The following is an 11,108-nucleotide window of genomic DNA, read 5'->3' as shown; positions in this document are numbered from 1 at the left end:
AGGAGTGGGGGAGAAAGGAGGAGTAGGGGAGAAAGGAGGAGTGGGGGAGAAAGGAGGAGTGGGGGGAGAAAGGAGGAGTGGGGGAGGAAGGAGGAGAAGAGGAGAAAGGAGGAGTAGGGGGAGAAAGTAGGAGTAGGGGAGAAAGGAGGAGTGGGGGGAGAAAGGAGGAGTAGGGGAGAAAGGAGGAGTAGGGGGAGAAAGGAGGAGTAGGGGAGAAAGGAGGAGTGGGGGAGAAAGGAGGAGTAGGGGAGAAAGGAGGAGGGGGAGAAAGGAGGAGTGGGGAGGAAGGAGGAGAAGAGGAGAAAGGAGGAGTAGGGGAGAAAGTAGGAGTAGGGGAGAAAGGAGGAGTGGGGGAGAAAGGAGGAGTAGGGGAGAAAGGAGGAGTAGGGGAGAAAGGAGGAGTAGGGGAGAAAGGAGGAGTGGGGGAGAAAGGAGGAGTAGGGGAGAAAGGAGGAGTGGGGAGAAAGGAGGAGTGGGGGAGGAAGGAGGAGAAGAGGAGAAAGGAGGAGTAGGGGAGAAAGTAGGAGTAGGGGGAGAAAGGAGGAGTGGGGGAGAAAGGAGGAGTAGGGGGAGAAAGGAGGAGTAGGGGAGAAAGGAGGAGTAGGGGAGGAAAGAGGAGAGGAGGAGAGGAGAAAGGAGGAGTAGGGGAGGAAGGAGGAGAGGAGAAAGGAGGAGTGGGGGAGAGAGGAGGAGTAGGAGGAGTAGGGGAGAAAGGAGGAGTAGGGGAGAAAGGAGGAGTAGGGGGAGGAAAGAGGAGAGGAGGAGAGGAGAAAGGAGGAGAGGATAAAGGAGAAGAGGAGAATGGAGGAGGAGAGTAGAAAGGAGAAGAGGAGAAAGGAGGAGAAGAGGAGTAGGGAGGAGGAGAGGAGAAAGGAGGAGTAGGTGAGGAAGGAGGAGAGGATAAAGGAGGAGTAGGGAGAAAAGAGGAGAGGACAAAGGAGGAGAAGGGAAGAAAGGAGGAGTAGGGGAGAAAGGAGGAGTAGGGGAGGAAGGAGGAGGAGGAGAGGAGAAAGGAGGAGTAGGGGAGGAATGAGGAGTAGGGGAGAAAGGAGGAGTAGGGGAGGAAGGAGGAGTAGGGAGAAAGGAGGAGTAGGGGAGAAAGGAGGAGTAGGGGAGGAAAAGAGGAGAGGAGGAGAGGAGAAAGGAGGAGTAGGGGAGGAAGGAGGAGAGGAGAAAGGAGGAGTGGGGGAGAAAGGAGGAGAGGAGAAAGGAGGAGTGGGGGAGAAAGGAGGAGAGGAGGAGAGGAGAAAGGAGGAGAGGAGAAAGGAGGAGTGGGGGAGAAAGGAGGAGTAGGGGAGGAAGGAGGAGAGGAGAAAGGAGGAGTAGGGGAGACAGGAGGAGAGGAGGAGAGGAGAAAGGAGGAGTAGGGGAGGAAGGAGGAGAGGAGAAAGGAGGAGTGGGGGAGAGAGGAGGAGTAGGAGGAGTAGGGGAGGAAGGAGGAGAGGATAAAGGAGTTGTAGGGGAGAAAGGAGGAGAGGACAAAGGAGGAGAAGGGAAGAAAGGAGGAGTAGGGGAGGAAGGAGGAGAGGAGGAGAGGAGAAAGGAGAAGAACGGAGAAGGAGGAGAGGAGGAGAAACAGACTGCATATTACCACTGAGTGGTGTCAACTGTCATTACAATGTTACTTGGACTATAACACAACCATCCACACGCCACTGTCAGACAGTGTCATCCTAGCCAGACACCATCAGCAGGCTCTCAGCAAGACTGATACATACACACACTGGGGAGAAAATGACTTGATATACTCCCTCAACACTGTCCAGATAATGAAGACTTCACAGCTACACACTACAATGTGTTTAAATACACACCATGGCAACCACACAGGGATACACGGCGTAAACACAATGCAGACATTGGGATCATTTGGATGTATTTCAGTCGCCTTCGACTGACGTTTTATGTTGGAGATTGTTTTTCTGGACGTTGTTTTGCCGCTAAATTGCCAAAGTGGCATGTCCATCGAAGATATAGTTAGTCCACTTCTCTAAACAACTAAACTGGGTGGGAACAGACATGTCATTGTCATGACGCCGAGTAGAACTATCCTGATGTCCTTGAGAGGTGTGAGTGAGGTGTGAGTGAGGTGTGAGTGAGGTGTTAGTGAGAGCAGGTGTTTTGTTCCAGCTCCGTTCTAAAACACCTGATTAAAATAATTGACAGTTGCAGACTTACCTTCCTGTTGAAGGTACAGAGTTGTTCAGCTTGTAGGTAGTAGAGAGGAACAGGAACCTCTGGTGGAAGTTATCCTCTCCTTCCTCCCTCCCCTCCTTCCTCCCTTCCATCCCTCCCCTCTCTAACTCTCCTCTCCCTCCCTCCCTCCCTCCCTCCCTCTCCTCTATCTCACCTTCCTATCGATGGTACAGAGTTGTTCGGCTGGTAGGTAGTGGAAGGGGAACAGTTACCTCCAGTTGAAGTTTCCCTCCGCTCCCTCCCTCCCTCCCTCTCCTCCATCTCACCTTCCTATCGATGGTACAGAGTTGTTCGGCTGGTAGGTAGTGGAAGGGGAACAGGAACCTCCAGTTGAAGTTTCCCTCTCCTCTCTTCTCCCTCCCTCCCTCCCTCCCTCCCTCTCCTCTATCTCACCTTCCTATCGATGGTACAGAGTTGTTCGGCTGGTAGGTAGTGGAAGGGGAACAGGAACCTCCAGTTGAAGTTTCCCTCTCCTCTCTTCTCCCTCCCTCCCTCCCTCCCTCCCTCCATCTCCTCTATCTCACCTTCCTATCGATGGTACAGAGTTGTTCGGCTGGTAGGTAGTGGAAGGGGAACAGGAACCTCCAGTTGAAGTTTCCCTCTCCTCTCTTCTCCCTCCCTCCCTCCCTCCCTCTCCTCTATCTCACCTTCCTATCGATGGTACAGAGTTGTTCGGCTGGTAGGTAGTGGAAGGGGAACAGGAACCTCCAGTTGAAGTTTCCCTCTCCTCCTAGAGAGCGATAGTGGACGTCGGTCTTCTGTTTATGGTCTTCGTGGCCGTGGAGCCACCTGCAACACAACAGGTAACATTCAGGATCAATGAGTTTCAAAACGCTTTTCAAGAGTTCACAACACATCCCAACCAAAGTTTAAACTAACACGACATTGGGAATGAGGGTTCTTGTCATAACACTTAAAAAAATGTCTACTTGTTTATGTCATCTGAACGTGCCACACAAGTCAGTTCTCATCTGTAGCAATATTCTGACAATTATCACATTTGGTCATGTAATGTGGGATGTTTAGGGTATATATCATGTAATGTGGGATGTTTAGGGTATATATCATGTAATGAGGGATGTTTAGGGTATATATCATGTAATGTGGGATGTTTAGGGTATATATCATGTAATGAGGGATGTTTAGGGTATATATCATGTAATGTGGGATGTTTAGGGTATGTACTGTGGGATGTTTAGGGTATGTAATGTGGGATGTTTAGGGTATGTAATGTGGGATGTTTAGGGTATGTAATGTGGGATGTTTAGGGCATGTAATGTGGGATGTTTAGCGTATATATCATGTAATGAGGGATGTTTAGGGTATGTAATGTGGGATGTTTAGGGTATATATCATGTAATGAGGGATGTTTTGGGTATATATCATGTAATGAGGGATGTTTAGGGTATGTAATGTGGGATGTTTAGGGTATGTAATGTGGGATGTTTAGGGCATGTAATGTGGGATGTTTAGCGTATATATCATGTAATGAGGGATGTTTAGGGTATGTAATGTGGGATGTTTAGGGTATGTAATGTGGGATGTTTAGGGTATATATCATGTAATGAGGGATGTTTAGGGTATATATCATGTAATGAGGGATGTTTAGGGCATGTAATGTGGGATGTTTAGCGTATATATCATGTAATGTGGGATGTTTAGGGTATGTAATGTGGGATGTTTAGGGCATGTAATGTGGGATGTTTAGCGTATATATCATGTAATGAGGGATGTTTAGGGTATATATCATGTAATGTGGGATGTTTAGGGTATGTAATGTGGGATGTTTAGGGTATATATCATGTAATGTGGGATGTTTAGGGTATGTACTGTGGGATGTTTACGGTATGTAATGTGGGATGTTTAGGGTATGTAATGTGGGATTTTTAGGGCATGTAATGTGGGATGTTTAGGGTATGTAATGTGGGATGTTTAGGGCATGTAATGTGGGATGTTTAGCGTATATATCATGTAATGAGGGATGTTTAGGGTATATATCATGTAATGAGGGATGTTTAGGGTATATATCATGTAATGAGGGATGTTTAGGGTATGTAATGTGGGATGTTTAGGGTATGTAATGTGGGATGTTTAGGGCATGTAATGTGGGATGTTTAGCGTATATATCATGTAATGAGGGATGTTTAGGGTATGTAATGTGGGATGTTTAGGGTATGTAATGTGGGATGTTTAGGGTATATATCATGTAATGAGGGATGTTTAGGGTATATATCATGTAATGAGGGATGTTTAGGGCATGTAATGTGGGATGTTTAGCGTATATATCATGTAATGAGGGATGTTTAGGGTATGTAATGTGGGATGTTTAGGGTATGTAATGTGGGATGTTTAGGGCATGTAATGTGGGATGTTTAGCGTATATATCATGTAATGAGGGATGTTTAGGGTATATATCATGTAATGTGGGATGTTTAGGGTATGTAATGTGGGATGTTTAGGGTATGTAATGTGGGATGTTTAGGGTATGTAATGTGGGATGTTTAGGGTATGTAATGTGGGATGTTTAGGGCATATATCATGTAATGAGGGATGTTTAGGGCATGTAATGTGGGATGTTTTGGGTATGTAATGTGGGATGTTTAGGGTATGTAATGTGGGATGTTTAGGGTATGTAATTACATTTACATTTACATTTAAGTCATTTAGCAGACGCTCTTATCCAGAGCGACTTACAAATTGGTGCATTCACCTTATGACCTCCAGTGGAACAGTAGTGCATCTAAATCTTTTCAGGGGAGGGGGTGAGAGGGATTACTTTATCCTATCCTAGGTATTCCTTAAAGAGGTGGGGTTTCAGGTGTCTCCGGAAGGTGGTGATTGACTCCGCTGTCCTGGCGTCGTGAGGGAGTTTGTTCCACCATTGGGGGGCCAGAGCAGCGAACAGTTTTGACTGGGCTGAGCGGGAACTGTACTTCCTCAGTGGTAGGGAGGCGAGCAGGCCAGAGGTGGATGAACGCAGTGCCCTTGTTTGGGTGTAGGGCCTGATCAGAGCCTGGAGGTACTGAGGTGCCGTTCCCCTCACAGCTCCGTAGGCAAGCACCATGGTCTTGTAGCGGATGCGAGCTTCAACTGGAAGCCAGTGGAGGGAGCGGAGGAGCGGGGTGACGTGAGAGAACTTGGGAAGGTTGAACACCAGACGGGCTGCGGCGTTCTGGATGAGTTGTAGGGGTTTAATGGCACAGGCAGGGAGCCCAGCCAACAGCGAGTTGCAGTAATCCAGACGGGAGATGACAAGTGCCTGGATTAGGACCTGCGCCGCTTCCTGTGTGAGGCAGGGTCGTACTCTGCGGATGTTGTAGAGCATGAACCTACAGGAACGGGCCACCGCCTTGATGTTAGTTGAGAACGACAGGGTGTTGTCCAGGATCACGCCAAGGTTCTTAGCGCTCTGGGAGGAGGACACAATGGAGTTGTCAACCGTGATGGCGAGATCATGGAACGGGCAGTCCTTCCCCGGGAGGAAGAGCAGTTCCGTCTTGCCGAGGTTCAGCTTGAGGTGGTGATCCGTCATCCACACGGATATGTCTGCCAAACATGCAGAGATGCGATTCGCCACCTGGTCATCAGAAGGGGGAAAGGAGAAGATTAATTGTGTGTCGTCTGCATAGCAATGATAGGAGAGACCATGTGAGGTTATGACAGAGCCAAGTGACTTGGTGTATAGCGAGAATAGGAGAGGGCCTAGAACAGAGCCCTGGGGGACACCAGTGGTGAGAGCACGTGGTGTGGAGACGGATTCTCGCCACGCCACCTGGTAGGAGCGACCTGTCAGGTAGGACGCAATCCAAGCGTGGGCCGCGCCGGAGATGCCCAACTCGGAGAGGGTGGAGAGGAGGATCTGATGGTTCACAGTATCGAAGGCAGCCGATAGGTCTAGAAGGATGAGAGCAGAGGAGAGAGAGCCAGCTTTAGCAGTGCGGAGCGCCTCCGTGATACAGAGAAGAGCAGTCTCAGTTGAATGACTAGTCTTGAAACCTGACTGATTTGGATCAAGAAGGTCATTCTGAGAGAGATAGCGGGAGAGCTGGCCAAGGACGGCACGTTCAAGAGTTTTGGAGAGAAAAGAAAGAAGGGATACTGGTCTGTAGTTGTTGACATCGGAGGGATCGAGTGTAGGTTTTTTCAGAAGGGGTGCAACTCTCGCTCTCTTGAAGACGGAAGGGATGTAGCCAGCGGTCAGGGATGAGTTGATGAGCGAGGTGAGGTAAGGGAGGAGGTCTCCGGAAATGGTCTGGAGAAGAGAGGAGGGGATAGGGTCAAGCGGGCAGGTTGTAGGGCGGCCGGCCGTCACAAGACGCGAGATTTCATCTGGAGAGAGAGGGAGAAAGAGGTCAGAGCACAGGGTAGGGCAGTGTGAGCAGAACCAGTGGTGTCGTTTGACTTAGCAAACGAGGATCGGATGTCGTCGACCTTCTTTTCAAAATGGTTGACGAAGTCATCTGCAGAGAGGGAGGAGGGGGGAGGGGGAGGAGGATTCAGGAGGGAGGAGAAGGTTGCAAAGAGCTTCCTAGGGTTAGAGGCAGATGCTTGGAATTTAGAGTGGTAGAAAGTGGCTTTAGCAGCAGAGAGAGAAGAGGAAAATGTAGAGAGAGGAGGGAGTGAAAGGATGTCAGGTCCGCAGGGAGGCGAGTTTTCCTCCATTTCCGCTCGGCTGCCCGGAGCCCTGTTCTGTGAGCTCGCAATGAGTCGTCGAGCCACGGAGCGGGAGGGGAGGACCGAGCCGGCCTGGAGGATAGGGGACATAGAGAGTCAAAGGATGCAGAAAGGGAGGAGAGGAGGGTTGAGGAGGCAGAATCAGGAGATAGGTTGGAGAAGGTTTGAGCAGAGGGAAGAGATGATAGGATGGAAGAGGAGAGAGTAGCGGGGAGAGAGAGCGAAGGTTGGGACGGCGCGATACCATCCGAGTAGGGGCAGTGTGGGAAGTGTTGGATGAGAGAGAGAGGGAAAAGGATACAAGGTAGTGGTCGGAGACTTGGAGGAGTTGCAACGAGGTTAGTGGAAGAACAGCATCTAGTAAAGATGAGGTCGAGCGTATTTCCTGCCTTGTGAGTAGGGGGGAAGGTGAGAGGGTGAGGTCAAAAGAGGAGAGGAGTGGAAAGAAGGAGGCAGAGAGGAATGAGTCAAAGGTAGGCGTGGGGAGGTTAAAGTCGCCCAGAACTGTGAGAGGTGAGCCGTCCTCAGGAAAGGAGCTTATCAAGGCATCAAGCTCATTGATGAACTCTCCGAGGGAACCTGGAGGGCGATAAATGATAAGGATGTTAAGCTTGAAAGGGCTGGTAACTGTGACAGCATGGAATTCAAAGGAGGCGATAGACAGATGGGTAAGGGGAGAAAGAGAGAATGACCACTTGGGAGAGATGAGGATCCCGGTGCCACCACCCCGCTGACCAGAAGCTCTCGGGGTGTGCGAGAACACGTGGGCAGACGAAGAGAGAGCAGTAGGAGTAGCAGTGTTGTCTGTGGTGATCCATGTTTCCGTCAGTGCCAAGAAGTCGAGGGACTGGAGGGAGACATAGGCGGAGATGAACTCTGCCTTGTTGGCCGCAGATCGGCAGTTCCAGAGGCTACCGGAGACCTGGAACTCCACGTGGGTCGTGCGCGCTGGGACCACCAGATTAGGGTGGCCGCGGCCACGCGGTGTGGAGCGTTTGTATGGTCTGTGCAGAGAGGAGAGAACAGGGATAGACAGACACATAGTTGACAGGCTACACAAGAGGCTACGCTAATGCAAAGGAGATTGGAATGACAAGTGGACTACACGTCACGAGTGTTCAGAGAGTTAAGCTTACGTAGCAAGAATCTTATTGACTAAAATGATTAAAATGATACAGTACTGCTGAAGTAGGCTAGCTGGCAGAGGCTGCGTTGTTGACTAAGTAGGCTAGTTGGCATTGGCTGCGTTGTTGACACTACACTAATCAAGTCGTTCCGTTGAGTGTAATAGTTTCTACTGTGCTGCTATTCGGGGCTAGCTGGCTAGCTAGCAGTGTTGATTACGTTACGTTGCGTTAAAAGAACGACAATAGCTGGCTAACTAACCTAGGAAGTCGCTCTAGACTACACAATTATCTTTGAAACAAAGACGGCTGTGTAGCTAGCTAAGTAGCTAGCTACGATCAAACAAATCAAGCCGTTGTACTGTAATGAAATGAAATGAAAATGTGATACTACCTGTGGAGCGAGCGAAATGCGACGGATTGTTGAGTGCAGAAGTTCTGTTCGGTAGACGTTGGCTAGCTGTTGGCTAGCTAGCAGAGTCTCCTATGTTAAGGACGACATAAAACTACATACTCTAAACTACACAATTATCTTGGGTACGAAGACAGCAAAGACAACTATGTAGCTAGCTAACACTACACTAATCAAGTCGTTCAGTTGAGTGTAATAGTTGTGCTGCTAATCGGTAGACGGTGGACTAGCTAACGGTGGACGTTAGCTAGCTGGCTAGCTGCAGGGCAGTGTAGACTGCGTTAGGACGACGAAATACGATAATTACGCAATTATCTATGAAACAAAGACGGCTGTGTAGCTAGCTAAGAAGAAATTGATAAGATTAGACAAATCAAACCGTTGTACTATAATGAAATGTAATGAAATGTAATACTACCTGCGGACCGAGTGCAGATGCGACCGCTCGCTCCAACCCGTAATGTGGGATGTTTAGGGTATGTAATGTGGGATGTTTAGGGTATGTAATGTGGGATGTTTAGGGTATATATCATGTAATGAGGGATGTTTAGGGTATATATCATGTAATGAGGGATGTTTAGGGCATGTAATGTGGGATGTTTAGCGTATATATCATGTAATGAGGGATGTTTAGGGTATGTAATGTGGGATGTTTAGGGTATGTAATGTGGGATGTTTAGGGCATGTAATGTGGGATGTTTAGGGTATGTAATGTGGGATGTTTAGGGTATGTAATGTGGGATGTTTAGGGCATATATCATGTAATGAGGGATGTTTAGGGCATGTAATGTGGGATGTTTTGGGTATGTAATGTGGGATGTTTAGGGTATGTAATGTGGGATGTTTAGGGTATGTAATGTGGGATGTTTAGGGTATGTAATGTGGGATGTTTAGGGTATGTAATGTGGGATGTTTAGGGCATATATCATGTAATGAGGATGTTTAGGGCATGTAATGTGGGATGTTTTGGGTATGTAATGTGGGATGTTTAGGGTATGTAATGTGGGATGTTTAGGGTATGTAATGTGGGATGTTTAGGGTATATAATGTGGGATGTTTAGGGTATGTAATGTGGGATGTTTAGGGTATGTAATGTGGGATGTTTAGGGTATATATCATGTAATGTGGGATGTTTAGCGTATATATCATGTAATGTGGGATGTTTAGGGTATATATCATGTAATGTGGGATGTTTAGGGTATATATCATGTAATGAGGGATGTTTAGGGTATGTAATGTGGGATGTTTAGGGTATATATCATGTAATGTGGGATGTTTAGGGTATATATCATGTAATGTGAGATGTTTAGGGCATATATCATGTAATGTGGGATGTTTAGGGTATGTAATGTGGGATGATTAGGGCATGTAATGTGGGATGTTTAGGGTATATATCATGTAATGTGGGATGTTTAGGGCATATATCATGTAATGTGGGATGTTTAGGGCATGTAATGTGGGATGATTAAGGTATGTAATGTGGGATGTTTAGGGTATGTAATGTGGGATGTTTAAGGTATGTTATGTGGGATGTTTAGGGTATGTAATGCGGGATGTTTAAGGTATGTAATGTGGGATGTTTAGGGTATGTAATGTGGGATGTTTAGGGTATGTAATGTGGGATGTTTAGGGTATGTAATGTGGGATGTTTAGGGTATGTAATGTGGGATGTTTAGGGTATGTAATGTGGGATGTGTAGGGTATATATCATGTAATGTGGGATGTTTAGGGCATATATAATGTAATGTGGGATGTTTAGGGCATGTAATGTGGGATGTTTAGGGTATATATCATGTAATGTGGGATGTTTAGGGTATATATCATGTAATGTGGGATGTTTAGGGCATGTAATGTGGGATGTTTAGGGTATGTAATGTGGGATGTTTAGGGTATGTAATGTGGGATGTGTAGGGTATATATCATGTAATGTGGGATGTTTAGGGCATATATCATGTAATGAGGGATGTTTAGGGTATATATCATGTAATGTGGGATGTTTAGGGTATGTAATGTGGGATGTTTAGGGTATGTAATGTGGGATGTTTAGGGTATGTAATGTGGGATGTTTAGGGCATATATCATGTAATGAGGGATGTTTAGGGTATGTAATGTGGGATGTTTAGGGTATGTAATGTGGGATGTTTGGGGTATGTAATGTGGGATGTTTAGGGTATGTAATGTGGGATGGTTAGGGTATGTAATGTGGGATGTTTAGGGTATGTAATGTGGGATGTTTAGGGTATATATCATGTAATGTGGGATGTTTAGCGTATATATCATGTAATGTGGGATGTTTAGGGTATATATCATGTAATGTGGGATGTTTAGGGTATATATCATGTAATGAGGGATGTTTATGGTATGTAATGTGGGATGTTTAGGGTATATATCATGTAATGTGGGATGTTTAGGGTATATATCATGTAATGTGAGATGTTTAGGGCATATATCATGTAATGTGGGATGTTTAGGGTATGTAATGTGGGATGATTAGGGCATGTAATGTGGGATGTTTAGGGTATATATCATGTAATGTGGGATGTTTAGGGCATATATCATGTAATGGGATGTTTAGGGCATGTAATGGGATGATTAAGGTATGTAATGTGGGATGTTTAGGGTATGTAATGTGGGATGTTTAAGGTATGTTATGTGGGATGTTTAGGGTATGTAATGCGGGATGTTTAAGGTATGTAATGTGG

At 46.9% G+C, this 11,108-nt stretch overlaps 1 protein-coding gene across 1 annotated transcript in view; it reads right to left on the bottom strand.

Moving 5' to 3' along the window:
* Window positions 1–11,108, bottom strand: part of dysf (dysferlin, limb girdle muscular dystrophy 2B (autosomal recessive)) — a 322,514-nt gene that overhangs the window by 12,753 nt on the left and 298,653 nt on the right. Inside the window, exon 40 of the mRNA XM_065026004.1 lies at window positions 2,844–2,985. Within this exon, the coding sequence (XP_064882076.1) occupies window positions 2,844–2,985 (142 nt within the window). The remainder of the gene's footprint in view (window positions 1–2,843; window positions 2,986–11,108) is intronic.

Source organism: Oncorhynchus nerka, linkage group LG12 (assembly GCF_034236695.1).
Source record: "Oncorhynchus nerka isolate Pitt River linkage group LG12, Oner_Uvic_2.0, whole genome shotgun sequence".
In the NCBI taxonomy this organism is placed as follows: Eukaryota; Metazoa; Chordata; class Actinopteri; order Salmoniformes; family Salmonidae; genus Oncorhynchus; species Oncorhynchus nerka.
Note: the sequence above shows the minus strand (reverse complement) of the source record. Positions and strands in the feature narration are given on the sequence as shown.